This window comes from Phocoena phocoena, chromosome 18, assembly GCF_963924675.1.
Source record: "Phocoena phocoena chromosome 18, mPhoPho1.1, whole genome shotgun sequence".
Taxonomy (NCBI): Eukaryota; Metazoa; Chordata; class Mammalia; order Artiodactyla; family Phocoenidae; genus Phocoena; species Phocoena phocoena.
This window is the reverse complement of record NC_089236.1, coordinates 64,717,614-64,741,720: the sequence shown is the minus strand read 5'-3', so window position 1 is coordinate 64,741,720 and position 24,107 is coordinate 64,717,614. Positions and strand designations below refer to the sequence as shown.

Sequence of the window (24,107 nt, the reverse complement as noted above, 5' to 3'; positions counted from 1 at the left end):
TGCCTTGAATTTCTTACCTCACGTTTCTCATTCTTCAATAAAAGCAAAGACTTCAATTTGAAGTTACTGTGACTAAACTTTTTTTTAAACAAAATCTATCTCTCAAGAATATATGGAATATATATTTATTTCTTATATCTATCTATATTTCACAGACTTTCCAGATAATCATATTTCCTCTTATTATTCCACCTGGCCAACTCCTTATTAATCCACTTTTGGGCTTCTATTTCCTTTGGTATCTAGAATATTGTTGATTTTCAATAAAAAAATTGTTTTTAACATCAAAGTTATAGGCCCTTTATATTATTAAATCCCTTGTGTTTATCCTCATCAAAGTGTTCTTCCAAATAATCTTTCCATATGCTCAAGTAAACTTTTTAAGAATTGATAATTAAAAAAATGGATTGCTATGAATTTTACAAACAGAGCCACAGAGAAACATTTTTAAGGGTATATACATCTTGATACCAAGATGTAAATACTGAGGAGATTAAAGTAGGGAAAAAAGAAACATGCCAGGATGGTACTAATAGTTATAAAAAATATATGGCTCTTTGGCACGACCCTGCAGTAAGAAAGTAATATTTAGCAATAATCTTTGTACAAACATGACCTTCTTGGGGTGACATAATACCAGAGTTCTGTTATCTATTGTTTTAACTTTACCTCTTAAAGTAATCATCTTTCAGTTTACTTGTTGGACTGCCCTCATAAACGGGCAAGCTCATCTCATAAGAGCAGTTGAATGTCAAGGAAGAATTTAAACGAAGGCATATATCCTCTACACAGGAAACACTCAATGTTTTAAAAACAGCAGTGGAAAAAAAAACCCCTTGCAGTAAAGGTTTAGAGACATCCTCAAGGAAGGGCACAGACGTGTGTTAGTGATTTATCTTTCTCATAAGCCCAACGCAATACACGGCATTGAATTGAAAAGATAATGGATAACAAAAAGAATTCTCCGCCAGATTCTACACTTTGCATTAATTAGTCGTCCCTAGTCCGGTTCTACAGGTGTCAGCTCTTCTTTTACTAGTAAGGGATTCGGCCACTTTGACAAGGGTGATGAAGAAGAAGAAATGCCAGGTGCTGGTGTTCGGAGCAACAACTTGCCTCCACTTGCCAGCACCCTAAGACTGTCTCCTTGGGACTTCCTAGAGGATTATAACCTCCGGATGGACTGCTTCATGAGTATTTATCACCCTTAAAACTGATCAGAAATGCCAGGTGGTCATGGTTACAAGACACCTGTTTTCGAGCATTTTTTGATAAAAGCTTCTCTGCTGAATTGCTGATAAATATTGACATTATGTTTCAAACCACACGCAATGGCTTGAAATCCTGGCTTCTCTCACACAAAGAATTAAGCTTTAACATTTAACTGATTTCTCTAAGATCAAGAACCACTGTAAGTGAGAACTTTTACCTTGCATTTCTTTTTTGTGGTACGCAGGCCTCTCACTGTTGTGGCCTCTCCCGTTGCGGAGCACAGGCTCTGGATGCGTAGGCTCAGCGGCCATGGCTCACGGGCCCAGCCGCTGCGCTGCGTGTGGGATCTTCCTGGACCGGGGCACGAACCCACGTCCCCTGCATTGGCAGGCGGACTCTCAACCACTGCGCCACCAGGGAAGCCCACTGCATTTCTTTTTTAAACGTTGGTTTTAAAAACAAACAAACAAACAAAAAATGAGAAAGGCCAATTAGAAAGACAGTAGATTTTCAATTACCTTGGAAACTCGATTTGCAACTTCTCTGCCCACGGTCAGCCCCTGGACAAATGTCCGAGCAGCAATGAAGGCGCGAGTGACCTGAATTTTCAGCTTCCGGGGAACATCTCCGAATGGCTTCAGCTGGTCTGTGTATTTGCTCACGCACTCCAGGTAGTCCTCGCTGAAGTGATACTGTGGGTTGATCAGCTGAAACATTCGTTCCAGGAGCCGAGCCCAGAAGTCATTGAGCATCTCCTCCAGATTCACATTGCCCCCAGTGTAGTATCTTTTTAGCTCTGTGAAGAGGTCCTGGAACACTTCCGAATTCTGCATGTACAGCATGCCATAGGTCCGTACAAACATATCATTTAGTGACTTCTCTGCATTTTCCAGAAGCTCTCGGAAAAATTCTGCAGATAAAACAAGTAAGCAGTCATAAATTAGCAAGATCTAGGAAGTCCAAGACATCTACTTACCTTAAAAACAACTGTTTCTAATGGTTATTTTCACAGAAAAAAAATGTGTCCTGTGATTAAGGTATCAATGAACTGATAGTATTTTAAATGAGATTTGACCTACATCTATGATCTTCTCTGAGTCAAAGAAAACAGAAGATCATGGGATTCTGTCTGAAAGAACATCCGTTAACATTAGGAATTTACCATTTAATACTCCTCCAAAAAGGTTCAATTATATTTCCATTTATTGTTAATTTTAGAAAATCCTATGGTTTCATATTAACTCAAATCAGAATATGTGGCTAAGTATTGTCATTAATATACTAATAAATGCATAAGTGATAAAAACATTTGCTCCAGCCTATTTACAAATCTGTTCTACCACCAAATTCAATTAAATTGCTTTTACTTGGAAAAGTTCATAAATGGGATATTCAAATTAATGTAATATTTGGACTCTTTGTAGTTGCTATATAGAGCAATCAATTATCAGTGTTTAGAGATTCATAATGCAATTAAATGCACTTAAAGCCAAGGCTATAGTAAACATAATTTAGGCTGCCATAATGCATAAGAAAGTTATGAAGTACCATGCATTACCATCACATGCTATCACTATCATTTTATAGCACTTGAATAAAATATAGGCATTTGGGCTTTCTGGTTAAGAGGTTCTAAATGAAAAGGTGTCTACCAAGAAATGACCTCTTCCATCCTGCAGTAGCACTTGAGTGTTTCTGGGAGTAGTAGTAGGCAAAAAAATAGGATGGCAAAAACAATGTCCCTGGGTACTGGTAGGTCCTCATATTAGTCTCCCTTAAGACGCAGTGCATATGTATATGATACTTATCCATTTGCACAAATGATCCTGGGTAGAGCAAGCTCAAGTTTTATCCCATTCAGAGAATGTGACTCGGGGTGGGAAAAGGGCTATGGAAAGATCATTCTTCTGAGTCTGTAAATCCAAGTTACCAACAACAGAGTAATTCTGCTTTACCTCCTACAGTTCCCTTTTATTCCCAGAAGCTACGGCCCCTCTCAGTTAAAGCCAGGGAAAATGCAAGTCCTGGATACCTCAAGGAATCCCAGTAGGAATCAAATAAAAACCTCTTCTTTTTTCTAGGGCCTTGTGGGATTCTTTTCCTGAGATGCGGAAGAGAAAAAGCAATGACTGTCTCTATGAATTCTATGGAAGCTACACCTAATTTTGTCTTTATCAGAAGGTGCCTGAAGAAGCACTTGATTTGGCTACTTCAATTCCGAATAATATAGCATTGAATCACTGTCTTGATAAAATGGTGTCTATAATGGTGAGTATTTTGTATTTGTTTTCAAATAAAACCAATACACTAAATCTTAAAAAGGACTCTGTTCAATGTTTAACCTCTTACTACGAAAGAATACATTTTTTTTTTCTTAAATACAGAAATTATGTTGCTACACTGGTAGCAAAAACTGAGGGATTATCTGAAAGTCATGGCTTATCACCCCTGTGTAATCTTGTTCAAGGCACCAAATAGTTCTTATTTTAATTTTTCCCAAATGTAAAAATCAGGCTGAATAGTTTTAAACCTCCCTAATCTTCGAGGATTCATTAAGGAAAATCACTTAGGGCAAAAATGTTCAAAACTGTCAAAGGATTAATTAATCAAAATATTTATATATGCTATATGTCTATGTTATTTATGATTTTATGAAATAAGAAACATTTCAGAAGTTTTTCAGAAATTTACTAGTAACTTATCCTAAAATGGAAACTATATTAAATTATTAATATTAATAACAAAGCATAAAAATAGCATAGTAAAACCTTTCAGTCTTGAAACCAAGGATGAAAATAGCTTGGCCTTGTTCATATAGGAGCAGAGTGAAAGGTGTTATAATTGTGAAAGAAACTATGAAAGAATGGAAAAATCACCGAATTGAAAAATACTAATATAATGAGACTGGAAAGTAGATTTTCATCACGAGCTCAGGATAGCCTATTCATTTATCTTCTTTTTGAGGTCAATTATTTTGTTGGACTCTGAAATAAAAGCTTAATTTACTGAATACAGAGTACTGCCTTCAACAATGAATGTCAGTAATCAGTAGTGTGATCTGGATTTGCAAGAGAAAAAAAAAAAAAAAGAAAAATCTTCTGGTTCTCATTGTTCTCCAAAGATTTCAGGTATAAATCCTTCTCTGCAGCGATGAAAATTTTGTTTTTTCTTTTATAGAAGGTAACATTCCTAGACTTTTCCTCTCCTGACACGGGGAAAATTAAATATTAGGCTTATGACCATTTTGTAGCTGAAGAGTTAAAATCAGATTGCCCATTCACTGTGCTTTGTGGTTTGTGTCTTTATGCCTAAATTAGTATCATAATTGAATATAGAAACTAAGTTATCAGATTTCCATAAATATGGCTCAAGAAACATTTTATTATTAGATTCCAGGATTAAATTTGTGTTTAAGGGTATGTCATTGTCTCAAAAGTTTGCTCTTAGCTTCAGTGGTCCTCAAAAGTCAAGTTATTATTCCATGTTCAAAATCATTATACGGTTTAGTGATCTCACAGTCAAAGTTAATACTTAGTATTGAAGGATGTTAATGCATTAGGCAATTACGAAAAACGTTGGTACCCTAAAGTACATTGATCTTAGATCTTATGAAAGATGGGAATCCAAGGTAGTGAGGCAAAACTAATGTCCTCCAAAAAAAAAAGTAATCTCATTTCATTTTTAGCATGCCCACAGACTTAAACTTCTACCTTTTGAACAAAGTATTTTACGCTTGGATGAAAACTGTCTCAGCATACCAAACAAGATGGGGATTTGGAAGACAGTTATCACACCCATTTTGCTGAGAAAGTATTATGCCCAAAGAGCACAGAGAATAAAATTGAAGAGCCATATAACGAAAAAAAAAAAAACACCTCAATCTAACCCTTTGCTTAATGGGAGAGGTCAAAGCTCACAGTGGATAAAGGCTTCAGTCAACAAAAATTCTCATGTGTAAAAGTTTGGCAGATGAAGATGTTTTTAAAAATTTTTTCCTTCCCCAATCACAAAATATACATCAAAGGTGGTTGCTTAGGGCTCATTTATGCTTTATAGATGCACAAAAGAATTTCTTCCAGCCAGCAGTAGCCTCTGGGAGGATTTTATTCATCTAGAGGGGAGATCTGGATGTGAACATCTGTTTGCTGCGGGGCAGACTGCCCCAAGTGGGAGAACAATCTTGTAGATAAAAACCACCACTGTTCCAAAAGCAAAAAGAAAGTCTATGCATGCCACTGATCGCTTGGAGAGGCCTCTTAAGGGGCAAAAATCAACTCCTAGGAGCCAAAAGGTGCCCTAAGGATATCTGAGAAAGGCTTCAAATAAAGCCTCCAAATGAATGCATCAAAATGTAAGGTGCACACAGGACCAAGGGGAGGTGCAAGCACGAAGAGAAAGGCAGACTAAGGGCTCTCAAGGAATCTGCAGTCTGCACAAAACAGCAAAAGCTTGGCCCATTTAAGCCGCAAGTGTTATCTAGTTAATATTATCGTAGGGGGATTGGGCATGGCAACTGGATCAAACACTGTTTAGCATTAACCTAGAAATTGTAGCATCTTCCTATTCTATTCTCATGCTCTCCAAAACACTTCTCACTGAAAGGTCATTTAAAATGGGTGCTTCAGATGGTGGTATAAATCCACATCATCCCAGAACCCAGTGAGAGAAAAGCTTTGGTCACTGGTGTCAGTGGAGACACCATCTCCACCGTGATGGAGATGTCTCACCAGGGGAAGCAGGTATAGTCAATTTGTGTTGAGTGTGTTACTCTCGTAATCTCTTTCTTTCTGTCCTCCTCTCCACAAAAGCATGCTAAATCAGTTCAGCCAGCCCAGAACCCAAGCTCTGGCTAAGGAAAAACCTCAAGTTGCTGGCATGGAGGGTAAATGATTCAGAAAGCTGGTATCCTATAAGGACTATGACACAGGAAAGCTACCACCCTGCCCCCGACCCAGGCCCTTTTCAAGGTTAAGTGACTAGGAGAGTCCTTCCCTCTGCACACACCTGTCAGCTTTCAAGTATATCTTCTGAGATGACTTCTCCTTTCAAAGTCCCCTTGCTTACATCATAACCTGATGTGACCAGCAGGGAAATGCTAGGATAAGGAGGAAGAAGAACCCCAGTGCCATTTACTCTCTTCTCTGGTAGACTTACACATGGTCCCTAAATGACCCACTTCTCCCCACTCCCCAGACGCTGAGACTCTATAAGAAGATTGGTGCCGCACAGGGAGTCCTTGCCACATGCAATGTCACCCTTGGCAGGTCATGGCTTATGTGGAATGGGCAGCTGGATGCCAGTCTTCTACATCAGGGGTCTCTACCTCAGCACTGTTGACATTCTGAGCTGGACAATCTTTTTTTAAATTATTTTATTTTACTTTATTTTATCTTATTTTTTTAAACATCTTTATTGGAGTATAACTGCTTTACAACGGTGTGTTAGTTTCTGCTGTATAACAAAGTGAATCAGCTATACGTATACATATATCCCCATATCCCCTCCCTCTTGCGTCTCCCTCCCGCCCTCCCTATGCCACCCCTCTAGGTGGTCACAAAGCACCGAGCTGATCTCCCTGTGCTATGCAGCTGCTTCCCACTAGCTATCTATTTTACATTTGGTAGTGTATATATGTCCATGCCACTCTCTCACTTCGTCCCAGCTTACTCTTCCCCCTCCCCATGTCCTCAAGTCCATTCTGTACGTCTGCATATCTATTCCTTGGACAATCTTTTTTTTTTAATTTTTAAAATTAAAACAATTTTTTAAAATTTATTATTATTATTTTTGCCCCACCATGCGGCTTGTGGGATCTTAGTTCCCCAACCAGGGATTGAACTCAGGCCCTCACAGTGAAATCATGGAGTCCTAACCACTGGACCATCAGGAATTCCCTAGGCTGGACAGTCGTTGTTGGGTGTCTGTCCTGTGCATTGTAAGATAATAAGTAGCATCCCTGGCTTCCACCTACTACATGGTATTGGCACATCCTTTCTCCAGTAGTGATGACAAAATTGCAGACATTATCAAATGTCCCCCAGGGGGACAAAATCACACTCACCCTACCCACTGAGTACCACCCTTCTACTGATAAATTCCAGAAGCCTAGAAACAGGCTATCAAAACATTCCAAGAAAAAGCCAGCACATTTCTAGACCTCATCAGCCTCGCAATTTATTTACAAGATGAACTTGAGGAGCTGTGTGTGCTTTAAGTGAAAGGAGCTGAAACACACATCCTATTCACAGGTAAGACTGCTGGTGACCAATACTACCATTTCCTGGATGGTGCCTATCACAGGGTAGGGCCTTAAAAAGTGGTGACTAGTGAACGAACAAATAGATGGTGAACATGAACACCCAGTGAAATACATCCCGACTCCACGTGGACCAGGCTCCTCTTAGACAGTAATCACTGTGGGAGAGAGACGCTACAACCACATCTTAGAGCAGACATAACTGATGTGCTCTACGGTCATCCTCCAAACTCATGCATTTATATATATATAAACATTCACATCCTCCCATGCTCCACGGTCATGTGCATCTACAGGTACAATGCCCTGTGGCCTCTGCTCAAAAGTATGGTGGTTGTCAAGACGGCTCTACCAGACCCTCGCTTCCTCTCTGGACATCTCTGCCTGTTCTGAGCCATGCTTTGCCTGGTTTCACTGCTGCCTCTCCTGCTGCTGGTCCTGCTGGGCCTTAACCCCACGGCCCACGATCTCACCAAGCTGCCTGCATTCACATTCACTCGCGCGCTTCACTTAGGCAGTGGCTCGCGTGAGTTAACTCTTAAACCACCCTGTCTCCTACACTGCACTGAAGCCTCCTTCCATCCAATAGCTGGTCAAATAAACACAGTTTGGAACTCTGTTGTTTTCAGTGAGCAAGACACTGCCACCTTTTATTTCGTCATTATTCAGGTTAAATAATTATGTCAGGGAAAGAGGAGAACTATTTTGAATAGATATCCTATTATATCATCTTTGTAGTTTTTCTTAAACGTCAGTTGCGTTTTTGTGTAAGAAGCAGACCCTCAGTAGGCATTTTTTAAAATTATGGGGTTGAAATTAAATAAAATGATTTTCAAAATAACAATTTATTCAACAAGGGAGAAATCAGAATCCGTAATTACTGAGACTAAGTTGCTGTAAGCAAAACTTCATTTGTGATTTGCCCCTTCTTTATCTCTTAATTCATACTTTCTCTTGCTCTGTGTATGTTTTCATAGATTATGTTTATTATGTTATAATACGCATTATGATTTAGTCAGTCAGTTCATCCCAGGAATTAATAGAAGCCTATATAATTTCAAAGTGAGTTAACAGTAGTAATCTACAGATTTCCTGTTTGAGGGATTATTATAATCAAACTGCAGATGAGGAAACTGAGGCCCAGAAATGTTAAGCAAGTTGCCCTAGACCACTAAACTGGCGCACGACCCAGAGCTCCAAACCACTGCTGACAGGGTGAGTTCTAAGAGCCAATAGGACAGCAGGGCAGCTTTGTAGTTTACACGAAGTCCAATTTTCACACTGTGATTTGAATAATTAATGAGAAGTATAATAAACTCCTGGGACACTGGGTAAAACCATACTTAAATATAAATTGCAAAGTGCATTCTAAAATCAAATCTAAATTATCTTTTAAAAATAATTTTCATGTGTGATTATTTTTCCACTAATACTAATTAGCTAATGTAGATAACTGAAACTGGAGAGCACATGCAAATCCCTAGGGTTGGTATATCGTCCTCAAAGGAGTGGCTTCCACTAGAAGAAAATCAGTGACCAAACCTGTGATTACAGCTACAGAGCACAGAACAGTGACTGGTATGCAAAAGGATGCTAAAAATATTTGACTTTACATATGTCCCATTTTATAACATATATACGCATATATTGTAGATATTGTTTTATAATAACATGTATATATTATCAACAAATACACTTAAACATTTGAATAAATTCAAACAAGCAAAATATAAACCAACAATGGCAAAGAATATGGGAACAAAAAGCTCCAAGTATTTAATATCCAGTCCTTTACCAAAAAATTTTGCCAATCCCTGGCATAAAGGGTCAAAATCCTAAGTGAGGGCTTCCCTGGTGGCGCAGTGGTTGAGAGTCCGCCTGCCGATGCAGGGGACACGGGTTCGTGCCCCGGTCCGGGAAGATCCCACATGCCGCGGAGCGGCTGGGCCCGTGAGCCATGGCCGCTGAGCCTGCGCGTCCGGAGCCTGTGCTCCGTAACGGGAGAGGCCACAACAGTGAGAGGCCCGTGTACCGCAAAAAAAAAAAAAAAAAAAAATCCTAAGTGAAATGTTTTAAGATAAATTAATCAAACAGAATGTATTGTGCCTTTGAATTCTTATAAGTAGGAAGGTAATTTAATTATTAGTCTGTTATCTCTTAGTAGTAGAATAAAAGTTCTTTCCTCCATTATTTTATCTTATATGTTAAAATTTGCTCTGACAGCCCTGCAGCCTGTTCATCTCTTTATATTCCCCTGCGAGGTAACTAAAAGCCAAAAGTAAATTCTTAAATCACTTAAATGATTTAGAGGATTTAGGTGACTTTAGTGATTTTAAAGTAGACACCCTAAATTTTTCTAAGATTGTGGTTTAATGAGTCCCTGGAGATTTTCATGAAGAGAAAATCTTACAATAAACCTGGAATGTAAAATAGACAGTATAAAAATGAAAAAGGAAAAGAAAAAATAACACTCTCTCTCCTCTGATACTAGGTTAAGGTTAAAAAAAAATACAATTTTCTTTTTCAAATTTCTTTTCATGATAATTAATGAAAATAAAAATTTAAACAATCTTAACATCGTACAAGGCCCTACAACAAAATAAAATGCTCATAATAAATCTAGGAGAATTATTTTCAAAAAATAATAAATATATCAGTTGTTTAAAATGTTACAATACAGAAGTCAAAAGTTGTTTGCTATATTAATCCAAAGGTTATTTTCACTACATTATTCCCATTGTATGTTAGAAATTCTTATAAACTATATCTAAATAAGTAGAAACGTAAGAGTTCTGGGGAAATACTTATAACCAATAAGTCAGGAAAAAAAATGCCCCAAAACTTAGGATACAGTAAATGCATTTTTAAACACATTATTCAGCTCAACTGGACACCACCATTCTATATTCTTCCAAGGTATCTAATCAAGTTGACTAGACTTTTCCATGAAGAAATTTTTAATGAAAAGTCATCAGTTTACAATCATGAGTATTTGTTAAAAATAACCAATATCTTGCAACAAAGTCCTTTAATTCAATACCATTAAGGTAAAGTCAGCTGAAGAGACCCAAAGCCAGGAGATTTTTCAGAATCAGGTATGTAATTCAGCTGCAAAAAGAAGTTACCTGGAAGCAGCACTCTGTAATTGGCCAATATAGGGAGGTCTGAAGCAATAGAGCAGTTTATGGAAATTGTTGATTTGAATTCACATTTCACAAGGTGAAATTTTTTCTAGACTTAGTGATCCTTTACACATTAGATTGATAAATGTTTTATTTCTTGGTAGGTTATTTCTCCCAAAGATCTCTTTTAAAGTAAGAAAGACTGATTAGGGCACTTATGTTCACAAGGTGGTATAGATAAACTATTAATGCTGGGAGTCATGGGTTAAGTTTGAAAGTTGCTGACGGTTGCTGCCAAAAGCAAACAAGTGTTTTGAGACTGCCGATGGTATTTGTATCTCACCCTAAGCAATGCATATGAAATTGAAATCGGGGATGTTTTCTGAGTTCACCTCTATCATCGCGCAGCTCCTTAGCTTTGGCCTACGGACAGTGTTCTTTAGGCCTTGCCCAACACCCTGCTTCCATTTTTTTCTGATGACATTACCCACAGCATGGGGTATATGCTCTCTTCATAGTATATTTCTCTCTTTACAAATCCAGTTCTTTTTCCAGCTCCCCTGATTTCTTCACCCAGCTACTCACTGGGCCAGAGGGTAGAACACACCTCTCCAATATCAAACCACCAAGGGTGAACTCTGGGAAGTGGGGCTAAAGGTAGTTTGTAGGTGAAAAGTCAATGATAAGGACCTGGGGATACTGGAACAAGAGATTATGTAGGCTTTTAGGGAGAGTAAGGAAGAAGAACCAAATGAAATTTACTTCTTTTTCCCTCTTGGCTGCCCATTAAAATCACTTACAAAAAATCTTGATTAAAAAAAAAAAAAAAAAAAAATCTTGATGCCCAGGCTGCATTCTAGACTAAATTACAATCCATCAGAGTGAGATCCAGCTATTGATATATCTTCAAGCTCTGCAAGTGATCCCAAAGTATAGCCAAGACTGAAAATCACTGCAGCCCTTCTCTGTTCTCTAATACTTTCATTTTAGGTCAATGCATGATTGATGATGAAATGGGCAGGGAAAGGAGTAATAATGATGGAAGGAGAAGCCATATTATACATCAGGAAAGACCCTATTTTCTCCTTCCCTTCACTTACTTTCCCTTCTCTCTTTTCCTGCAGTAGAAAATTAGTGTTCTGGTCTTGGGAAAGCAGCCAAGCATTGGTCAGTGTCAAGAGTACATGAAGAACACTGGCAGTGGTCCTGGGGGATAAGAGTGTGCTAGTCTCTTTTCCTTTGTCTTCCATCTCTTTTTCCTTTTCCACCACTTAACACCCCCTCCCCAGTCACCCTCTGCCTTCAGGACAAGGGGCTTATCCCATGGTGAGGGAAGGAGGGGTACAGTATGGGAAGAGGGAGGAAGAAGGTCTGATAATGTCCAAATTAATTCATGACAAAGGGAAATGGAATGATTACAAAAGTCTAATCAGGGCATCAATTAAGCACATAACATGGACAACAGGAGGAAGAAGTTGTGTATTGGGAAATGCTGAGTTGCAAAAGCATAATTAAATCTAACAGTTTTTGTGAAAATATTATATCTTAATTTAACATTAACTTATTAAGTGGTATCCGTTCTGGCCCATCAAAAACCTGCAATACCAAAAACATGTGAAAAGTCCTGGAATAAAAAGGACTCTTTTACTTTGCTTAACAGATGTTTAAATGAAAGCAAAAGTCAGTACAAAGTATAAGTTTTAAAAAATAAATCAAATAATAATATATTCACATATTTTGCTATACCCCACCTTCAGTTTTGAGTTGTTTTTAACTATCTACATTTTGCAAAAGAAGAACGTTAACTTTTTTGCTATCTACTACTTGTCTTTGTTGTTTTTTAAAGAAAAAGTGAAATGCAGGATACCTCTAATAAAAGAAGATGGTTCAAATGCAAAGTAAGGTCAAAACTATGTGTGTAAAGATATTCCTCTGTTATTTATTTTAGCAAAAAGGAGAGAAAAATTAAAAATCCCCAAAGAATGACTAATCCACACTGTAAAATATTATGTGACGTTTATAATTATTTTTAAAGAACATTTAAAAGCTAACTCTTACTAAGCACTATGAGTGAGCTACAGTTCAAAGGGCTTCTCATGTATTAACTAATTTAATCTTGTCAGCCACCCTATGAGATAGTTATTATTATCGTCTGAATTTTACATTTGGGGAAACAGAAGCACAGAAAAGTTAAGTAACTTACAAGGTACACAGCTAACAGGTGTGTAGCTGGGATTACAAACCCAGGCAGTATGGCTTCAGAATCTACAGACTCTATAGGTAATATGAGAATTGAAGCTTATAAATTTAGAAGACTTTTTAAACAAATATAATACAAAATTACAAATACAAAATAAGGCATAGGACCTTGGACAGGGTCTATTCAAGTGAAGTGTCTTGAAACATAAACTTTACCAGATTCATGGGAAATCTACCTCCAGTATAAGACATGATGACAGAAATTGGTAAGATATAAAATGATACAAAAGGATGTATCAAGTATAATCCCAATATTGTAAAAATAAATAAATAAATGATAAACACATACACATTGAGAAAAATTTTTAAAATACATATGCAAAAACAGTTTACAATGGGTAGAATGTTATGGCTTATTTGTATTTTCTTCTCTGTACATTGTTAATTTTCCAGAGTTTGTACAATGACTATAAATTGCTTTTATATTTGGAAAAAAAAATAGATATTATTTTAACATGAAAATCCCTCTTAAACACAAAAATACTGCTCGATGACAGAGGGGAAATACCTAAATGCACAGAGAGGGCCGAAAATAAACAAGAAATTTGCTCAAAATTACAGACTATACCAGCAAAGTAGAAGGAATAGAATTTGAGTCTTTTGATTTTAAATCTAGTGGATTCCTACTGATTAGTAAAAAGGACTTAATTAATAAAAAAAGAAATAAAAAGTACAGCATGCTGGCTATAAAATAATGCTCTCAGTAATGTTAAGTAATTATCTATTAACATTAAAAACATCTACACTTTGGGTTTTTGAATAAATGCTCTGAAAAATACAGATAATTTCTATTTATTTCTAGATGGAGAAAGGATTTCTCTAATTGATGTAATCAGTGTTCAACAAAATTCCATTGTTCATTATTACAGATGTCACCTCAAACTAAAGAAAAAAACCCATCAGTTTCAGATTTCAATTATTATGAATTTAAAGTCATTGTCTTCTCTGCAGAGCTTTTGGTGGGCATTGGATGAACATTAGCGCAGGATGATAAATTGTGTAATTCTAGGAATGTTTCTATAAACATTTGACAACAACAAAAATGTAACGAAAGTCAGGGCAACTTCCAACCACCTTTGTCACTCACCACATGCTTGAGCTTGTTGGACAAGACTAAGAGATGGCACAGCCTCCCCAGGTCATATCTTAGGAATCATTTGATTCCTTAAATCTATCAAAGGGAAATGAACATCAGCCCCACTTGGCAACACACATGTTTAATTCAAATGTGACTATACTGTTTTGATGAATGCATAAATGATGGAGATCCTGGTATAGGTATATAATAAGACTTACAGTATTCTTGTGTAAGATATAAATACAGATGAATTAATTTAACTTCGATCTAAATTTGCTTGAAATTGGTTACATTCACTTTGCCATTTACCAGATTCTTCTCAAAGAAAAAAATACTGAATTCATTAATCTCATGTTGTATGACGGCTATTTTACTTTTATAACATCAATCATTTGGAATGCAATGAACAAAAACAATTATTATTAAACATTTCATAAAGTATCAATTATTGAGTGTCACATCTTTTATGAAATCCTACAATGTTGAATGTACGCATCCTATTTCTCATAATGTCAAAATTAAAGTAACCCCTAGATAAAGGACATGCTTATTTTGATCCATTGGTATGTTTTAAATTTACAAATAACTTTTAGATGACCTCTATCCCAACTTCTGAATTATATAGATCGTAAAAGTCCACAAAATAATATATTCAGTTAGCTTTAAAAAAGTTTTATTTGTACCACAGGCTGATTATTTTAGACTTTATTATATATTTTATAGTATTTGTTCATTATTAGCCATATGTTATATAGTGATATGATATCACTCTTATTTTTATTCTGATGTTTGTCATAAAAACTTCCCCAAAGCAATTAGCAATAGTTTTAGAGAAAGTATCTATATATTAGAAATTGGTAATCTCTACAAAGGGTAGTCTTAAAACAGCTCTGATTTAGGGGGACTTCTTTAAAGGGCTCTGCAAAGCTTCTTCAATATAGCAGTTCTGGGGCTTCCCTGGTGGCGCAGTGGTTAAGAGTCCGCCTGCCGACTCAGGGGACACGGGTTCGAGCCCTGGTCTAGGAAGATCCCACATGCCGTGGAGCAACTAAGTCCATGTGCTGCTACTACTGAGCCTGTGCTCCTCAACAAGAGAAGCCACCACAATGAGAAGCCTGCGCACCACAATGAAGACTGAACCCAGCCTAAAATAAATAAACAAATAATTAATTATAAAAAAAAAAAAAATATATAGCAGTTCTTCATTTTTTGTTTTGCTTTGTTTTAAATACCCTGACCTAGGAAAACATGGCTTGTGGTGAATGACTCCCTCCATGGCCATTCTCCTCTCTCTTTTTGAACTGCAGATGGTAATGAATCTCCTTCTTCCAGCTCCAACTGCTGGATTCAGTTATCATCAAGAGCAGACATCAACCAGCACCCTTATCTTTCTCTGATGGATAGACTACTAACCTTTCACAAGATTAGAGACACAGGGTGCGCTGGAGATAATAAAATTCAAATAGGTTTATTTCAAAGGACAATCCAATCTTGCTTTTCTTCATGGGTCACTTGGCAGATCATTTGCCAATGCAGTTTTTGTGTCTTTCCAAGCCAGGTTCTGGTTCATTGTGCCAAAGATGTCAAATTAAGTGTGCTGCAGAAGCCATTTCCAAAGTAAGACGGGGAAAACTTGAGAATAACATTATTTTAGTACATGTGACAAAAACTCTATTGGCCATAATTTTAATTTTGCTTAAATTATACCTACTGTACTAAAAAAGTGAATCAAGGCTAACCATGTTGACACCACCAATGGCTTAGTATAACTGCCAGTACTGTGATCCTTAAGTATAAATTCCAAATGATAATTTAGAGATTTCCATTTCAAATAAATGCCTAACGGAAATCAAAACCAAGAGTTAAAATATATGGTGCTTTTTGAATATTACGAGGGTATCTGTTTAAAATTTTTCTAGAAATAAAAGTCAAAGAATATTAAATGAAATAAATCAAGAATAAGTACTACATACACATGAAGAAAAAGATCAGGACCAAAATCTATTCCTCTAAGAGCAACGAGTAATCCTTACAAAAGGCTTCACGTATTTTTCCTGCCCATAATGTCTCATTATTTAAAATTACCTCTTCCATATACAAGCCTGCAGTTAACTCCTAATAAGAAAATGAGAAAGGAAAACCAAAAGGAGTTTCATGTTGATAATACTCCTAAAATGTGTTACTTATCTGTAAGATAACATTAGCAAACTATCATGGAAGGTAAAATATTCAAATTTAAAGAATGCTAATAATTGTATACTACTATACGTGATACTGATGATACATATGTGTATCATCACTTTTATAATTAATTTTAATCCTTTACGTATTTTGCAATGTAGTATAAAAGTTTTGTTCATTCTTTAAAAGAGTTTTACAAAGTGAGAAAGTTAAATTTATATATACATATCTATATTTAAATTGTAAAAAATTCTTAAAACTTTAAATGTTATTTCATTAAAAGAGAACTTTGCAATTACTTATATTTTCAATATCATAGCAGAACAATTTTCCCAGAGATATTTTTAAATCAATCATAATTGATTATCCTTACTGTGTTTTACTAATTAAATAAGGCTTTGAAATGAAACAATTATAATCAATTGTATATTTAAAATAAAACATTTAGCTGGGCTGTTTTGCTCTTTCATTTCAATAATGTAGCTGAAGAACATCTGACAAATTCTTATTAAAACTAAATCTGAGGGCTTCCCTGGTGGCGCAGTGGTTGAGAGTCCGCCTGCCGATGCAGGGGACACGGGTTCGTGCCCCGGTCCGAGAAGATCCCACATGCCACGGAGGGGCTGGGCCCGTGAGCCATGGCCGCTGAGCCTGCGCGTCCGGAGCCGGTGCTCCACAACCGGAGAGGCCCGCGTACCGCAAAAAAAATAAATAAATAAAAAATAAAATAAATAAAAAATAAATAAATAAAAATAAATCTGAGGGCTTCCCTGGCGGCGCAGTGGTTAAGAATCCGCCTGCAATGCAGAGGGCACGGGTTCAAGCCCTGGTCCGGCAAGATCCTACATGCCACGAAGCAACTAAGCCTGTGCACCACAACTACTAAGCCTGTGCTCTAGAGCCCGCGAGCCACAACTATTGAAGCCCGCGTGCGCAGAGCCGGTGCTCTGCAACAAGAGAAGCCACCGCAATGAGAAGCCCGTGCACTGCAAGAAGAGTAGCCCCTGCTCGCCGCAACTAGAGAAATCCCGCATGCAGCAACAAAGACCCAACGCAGCCTAAAATAAATAAATTTATGAAAAAAAATTCTGAGACTACATTCTCCAAAGAGGTTATGCAAAATTAGAGAATGTCATTTAGATTATTTTAAAATTTCTTGGAATAATCACTGTATATTCTTATTTATTTGGTAATATGAAATTGATGAGGTTAAAACTGTTATCTTGTACTGAGACACAGGAACCACCAAGCTATATTCTATCTTCTCTGTGCAGAAAAAATACAATCTAACAGTTTGCAGAATGTTACCTAAAGCAGTCCTATCAGAAGAAGGGATATGAATGTCTAAAGCACTGCCTCTGAGTTAGATTGGACATACATCATGACATAATTAGAAAGATGCATCATTGACAAATACTGGGATTCTCTTGGTTTTACCAAAATTTGAGATGTAGGCATATGCCAGTTACTCTTAGTGCATCATCTATAAAATGGAAATAATAATAGCATCTTCCTCATAGGATGTTGTAAAGATTAAATGATATATAGAAAGTAATTATGAGAGTGTCTGGGTCATAATAAGGAATATATAATTGTCAGCTATTATTAGTACTGTCTCAAGAATGAAAACACTTGTTAATAATAACCATGACCATTATTATCCATTTAAAATCTATATTTGGTGTATAAGACGGCATTATTTTTCTCATCATACTAGCCCAATGAGGTATTATGAAGTATTTTTTATTGGTTCATAATTTTATGTAAGTTTCATGCATACAATAGTATATTTAGACTTCCGTGTATACTATAGCATGCTCACCACCAAGAGTTTAGTTTTCATCCATCACCATACTGTTGATTCCCTTTACCCTTTTTGTTCTCCCCCAACTCCTCTTTTCCTCTGGTAACTACTACTCTGTTCTATGTATCTATGTGGATTTCAAATTATATTACAAAGTTATAGTAATCAAAGCAGCATGATATTGGCAGAAGAGCAGACATATATATAGGTCAATGAGACAGAATTGAGAGCCCAGAAATAAACCCACACATATACAGACTAATCAGTTTATGACAAAGGGGCAAAGAATGTACAATGGAGGAAGAACAGTCTCTTCAATAAATTGTGTTGGGAAAACTGGATGGACACGTGTAGAAGAATTAAACTAGACTACCATCTCACACCATATACAAAAATTAACTCAAAAAGAATTAAATACTTGAATGTAAGACCTGAAACCATAAGACTCCTAGAAGAAAACCTAGGTATTAGCTCTTTGACATCAGTCTTAGCAATATAAATTTTTTTGATATGCTTCCTCAGGCAAGGGAAACAAAAAGAAAAATAAACAAATGGGACTACATCAAACAAAAAGGCTCTGCACAGCTAAGGAAACCATCTACAAAACAAAAAGACAACCTACCAAATGGGTGAAGATATTTGCAAATCATATATACAATAACTGGTTAATATGCAAAAATATAAAAACTCAGACAACTCAACAACAAAAAACCCAAATAACTCAATTGAAAATGGGCAGAGGAGCTGAATAGACATTATGAAGTATTTTTATTGAGAATGGCCCCCAAAAATGTATTTGGTGGCAAAAATAGATGTAATATACTAGTTGTGTGATATCCTTATGTAGGGGAGCAAAATTTGCCACCCCAAAATATGTCTCTGGCATGAGGATTAATTTAGATTATTTTTAAGGCCCAAAAGACTTAGGAAGAAACTTTGACTTCCCCCCTAACCGCCTGAAAGAATTATATAGATAAATGGCCTGTTCCCAGAATAGAGCTATCGCTGGAGATACTGCAAATGTGGGCTAGGTGGGGTGAGGGAAACTCCTAGAGATCAGAGTCCACTCTCTGTCCCTTTGTCTCTGGATGGCCCAGCAAACAGTTACCAACATTTGCTTTTGCATATTCACGTCAATTGCCTTCCTCTCCTTTGAAGTCCCAGATCCCTTACCCCCAATATCCTCTTTTGTCTTTAGCTGAGGATGGCTATTTTGATGAGTTACTCAGTTCTCCTGGGTCTCTCCCATGTATACATGTTATTAAACTTTTATATGATTTCACCCTGTTAATCTGTCTCATGTCAATTTTATTCTTAGACAAGTCTAAGAACCTAGAAGAGCAGAAGAAATCTTCTGCCCCCCCGAGCACTTGATCAAAAATATAATTTAATGTCAAATTAAATATATTCCTGTAAAATTTATGTATCTATTATTCTCTCTTGAGGTGAGCAATATCCTCCTTCTATAATTGTGTGTGTACATCTTTATTTCGAACGACATTGTCGATCTATGTTGGTCCCAGCTCAGACATGCCTGGTATCTTTCCTTTGCAACAGGAAGTGTGGTTTGGGCCAGAGATTCAGTATAAGAGGCAGAGCAAGTAGTCGATACTAAGGTAAACAACAGCTTTGTTTTCACATTTTGCATTTATGGAATTTAGTGTTTTTATTTCCTTTGGCATATTTTTTAGTATTAACCACTCAGCAATTCCTTCCCAATTAGTTTAGATCGCAAATTCTAATTTCTTAAAACTCATTTTGGATTCCCACTCTTTTTTTTCAGAGATTCTGGCAAAGAATCTCCAACAAACCTGACTTTGCTTCAAGTCTCTGAACATATTTTCTGTTCTCTCATGAAGCCAGTTATTTAAAACAAAACAAAACAAACAAAAACGATAACAGATCCATAATCAAATCTGTGGAAGCTTCTAAATAACCACAAACTTGTCCTGATACTCTTTACTGATCAAGCCTAATAACATCTTCCCAACAAGTTCAATATCTACCTGATTATTATTCCATCCAAGCCATTTTTTGCAAGCTTGTCAATGACAATTCCATGTGAAATACCACTGATAGCTGTGCAAAGGTCAAACTGGGCTGTAACCAGTGGGTCTTACAGTCTATAGGATCAGTCACTTTGTCGAAGAGGGAAATTAGTTTTGTTTGGCATGGCTTGTTTTTTTTTTTGCGGTACGCGGGCCTCTCACTGCTGTGGCCTCCCCCGCCGTGGAGCACAGGCTCCAGACGCGCAGGCCCAGCGGCCACGGCCCACAGGCCCAGCCGCTCCGCGGCACGTGGGATCCTCCCGGACCGGGGCACTAACCCGTGTGCCCCGCATCGGCAGGCGGACTCTCAACCACTGCGCCACCAGGGAAGCCCAGCCATGGCTTGTTTTTGAACAGTCCATGTTACCTGTTCGTTTGTTACACTCCCGGTGCTTGCAAATTGATCGTGGAATAAATTGCTCCTGACTCTTTCCAAGAATGGACCTCAACCCTACAGGTAATTAATTCCCAGATATTTACTTCATATTCCTTCCTTACAGTCGTCTGCTATGATCGGCCTTTCCCTAGTTCTCTGGATCTGTGCCAGTCTGCCATAAGTCTGCAAATTCACTTAAATGAATACAAGGTAATTTGATGTTGCATTTGACTTGGCATTAAATGCTACACAGTTGTTGATTTCAAAGTCAAATACATAGATCTTCACTGCTTAGGAAAAGAGGAGGCATTTGTTCTGAATCAGTTTGAACATGACCATGCAGTCAAGTTCAGATCTATAGAAACAGATACAGCATTAAACAAATTGGTTATAAAACCTTTTCCTTATCAAAAGTATATATATAGGAAAACATACATATGCATCTAAATAAGATGAATAAAAACTTAAAGCAAATTTTGGGCTTTTGTTGTATATCCTGCTGTGGTATTTTTCAGATCCAGGCATCAGCTAATGTCTTCCCCAAGAGCACAATTACTTCCACAGTACTCAATATTGCACACTTGACTCTGGGCTTTGGACATTAATTTTGAACTTCTTTGATTTCAAGAGGTTGAATCAGATCCATCACATTTCTGTAATGTCCTTTTTGTGAGTGTGTGGTTTAATTATAGGCCATCCTCTGAAAGGTAGCACAGTAACAATTTATCAACTTGTTTTAGCTCTCCCCTGAGGAAATGTCATCTCTTACTATATGAATTTCAAAGCCAGCCAGAGTGTCAACGGACCTCGGAAAAACAGTCACATTCGGAAAAACAGTCACATTCAAACGAAAACAATCTTAAAACCAAGACACAAATCATTTCAAGTCAGTTTCAAGTTAACACAGGCTTGAAGCTCTATTATTCCATGTGGGTTTGTGTGGAAATCCAGGGCAGTTTACAACACAAAGGTGGGGTTCTGTGTTTAATTTAGAAAAGTGATGGATAAATTGGGAGGTTGGAATTAACATATACACACTACAGTATATAAAATAGATAACCAGCAAGGACCAACTGGATAGCACAGGGAACTATACTCAATATTTTGTAATAACCTATAAGGAAAAAGAATTTATATATATAAATAAGCCCTGCAAGGGCCCATGAACAGCAACACAGGCAGCAAAGCAGGGAAGAAGTGAAGTGGTAGGGGGCGCATATATGCAGATACTCTGGATTCAGCAAGAAACAACTAGAGAGACCTTGATGGGTGTTAGTGAAATGGCTGTCAGACATATACCATGACAGGGGAAGAATATCTTGCTTGTGAACTAGAGATATTAATGCCAGGATATTCTTAACTATACCCCAAAGTTGGTGAGAGCCAAAGACATCCACATTTTATGCCACGCCCCCTAAAGTCACAAGGTTTTAAATAAGAGCTTTTAATTATGCAAATTGATTTTAAAGGCAGTCTTCATTGAAATGAAGAAAATTATCCCACTAATTATATCTTATAAACTTATCTGTTGATTCCCCAAATTGAAAATGATTCTGGGAACTATTTTTTTTTTGCAGCACAAGGACTGTAAGCGTCTGACTCAAGTGAGAATCCATCCTATTTAGCTGTGAGGAGTGGGAAGGATCGAGGAGTATTTGCAACATAGTCGGAAGAGCGAGGATTGTTGAGAGTTGCAGGACCTATAGTAAACCAGTGCAATCCAATTTTTCCTCTTAAAATGGATGAATTTCTACTTTCTCCTCTCTTCACACACTCCCCTATTTTCTTGCTCCCCCCACTTCTATCCTATCCATCCATAAGTCCTTTTGTTGAGGTTTTCAGGACATGTACAGAATCCAACCACCCTTCACTAGCTCTGCAGCCCGCACTGTGATCGGGGCCCCCTCACCTGTCACCTGCCTCACTGCAACTGTCTCCTAACTGATTCCTTGCTTCCATTTCTGGCTTCCTACAGTGATGTTCCTATTTACTGATGATTTCCACACCCTTGCCCTAAACAGGAAGCTCAAAAGGACAGGGATCTTGGCTGTTTGGTTACATTCACTGAGGTAGCTCAAGCTCCAAGAAGCGCATCTGAAACATAGTAGGTGCTCAGTTGATATCTGTCAAATGAATTTATGCTCTTTCATAGTTGCGGGGACAAAACCTCCTCACCAGAGAAGTTCTGTTTCATCGTATGCCCTTCATTATAAATGCACATAAGTTCAAAGCCTGGACTGTGGGAGACACATAGTTATTGATAGGGATTAAGACTTAAATTATTATATGAAAGGCGTTGGTTCATGTTACAGGGAATTTAGTTATCGAGCAAGTTGTTTGGGAAAGAAGTGTTTGGGATCAAAGATGCTTGCTGAAATCACATCAAACAGAGGAGTTATTGTTTGCCTAGCTTAAAGATGAATCTGACTTGCAGTTTACATAACCTTTTTCCCCCCTTTGTTTCTGTGTCCCTATTAACATTCACTAAGTTGCCATTTTATTTTCTCTCAATGTCTGGTACAAATACAAAGCAACACAACAGTGAATTTTATGAGAAACACATTTTGCATAATATTACATAGATTAGGATGAAAATGTTCTAATTTTTCATTTCTTCTTTGGAACATACAGATAGAGCTATCAAGTGTATATTACTACCTCATGAGCTTAAATAAATCTTGTCTTTGCTGAATAAATTATAAACATTAGAAGCTGAGGTTTTCTTTTTATAATAAATCTTTTTTTAAAATTAATTTTTGGCTGCGTTGTGTGCGTGGGCTTTCTCCAGTTGTGGCGAGCGGGGGCTACTCTTCTTTGCGGTGCGCGGGCTTTCCATTGCGGTGGCTTCTCTTGTTGCAGAGCACGGGCTCTAGGTGCTCGGGCTTCAGTAGTTGTGGCACGCAGGGTCAGTAGTTGTGGCTCACAGGCTCTAGAGCGCAGGCTCAGCAGTTGTGGCCCATGGGCTTAGTTGCTCTGTGGTATGTGGGATCTTCCCGGACCAGGGCTTGAACCTGTGTCCCCTGCATTGGCAGGTGGATTCTTTTTTTTTTTTTTTTTGCGGTACGCGGGCCTCTCACTGTTGTGGCTTCTCCCGTTGCGGAGCACAGGCTCCAGACGCGCAGGCTCAGCGGCCACGGCTCACGGGCCTAGCCACTCTGTGGCATGTGGGATCCTTCTGGACCGGGGCATGAACCGGTGTCTCCTGCATCGGCAGGCGGACTCTCAACCACTGCGCCACCAGGGAAGCCCGGCAGGTGGATTCTTAACCACTGAGCCACCAGGGAAGTCCTGAAGCTGAGGTTTTATAAGCAAGAAATTGTTTGACCCCTGTTGCATTACACAGACACGGGGGAGACTCAGGAAAGTGAAGCTTGGAGGAAATGTAAATTGGTGCAGCCACTATGGAGAACAGTTTGGAGGTTCCTTAAAAACTAAAAATATAACTACCATATAACCTAGCAATTCCACTCCTGTGCATATATCTGGAAAAGATGAAAACTAATTCAAAAAGATACAGGTACCCCAGTGTTCACTGTAGCACTATTTATAATAGCCAAGACGTGGCTATTGACATGATGAATGTCATTGACAGATGAATGGATAAAGAATATGTAGCATATATATACACAATAGATTATTACTCAGCCATAAAAGAAGAATGAAATACTGCCATTAGCAGCAACATGGATGAACCTAGAGACCATACTGAGTAAAGTCAGTCAGACAGAGAAATACAAATGTCATCTGATATCACTTATATGTAGAATCTAA

General features: G+C 37.6%; 1 protein-coding gene across 1 annotated transcript in view; it reads right to left on the bottom strand.

Annotated features, from left to right (window-relative positions):
- The window catches only part of GPC6 (glypican 6), a 1,086,745-nt gene that overhangs the window by 543,706 nt on the left and 518,932 nt on the right, over window positions 1-24,107 (bottom strand). The window contains exon 3 of the mRNA XM_065896146.1: window positions 1,731-2,122. Coding sequence (XP_065752218.1) covers window positions 1,731-2,122 — 392 coding nt within the window. The remainder of the gene's footprint in view (window positions 1-1,730; window positions 2,123-24,107) is intronic.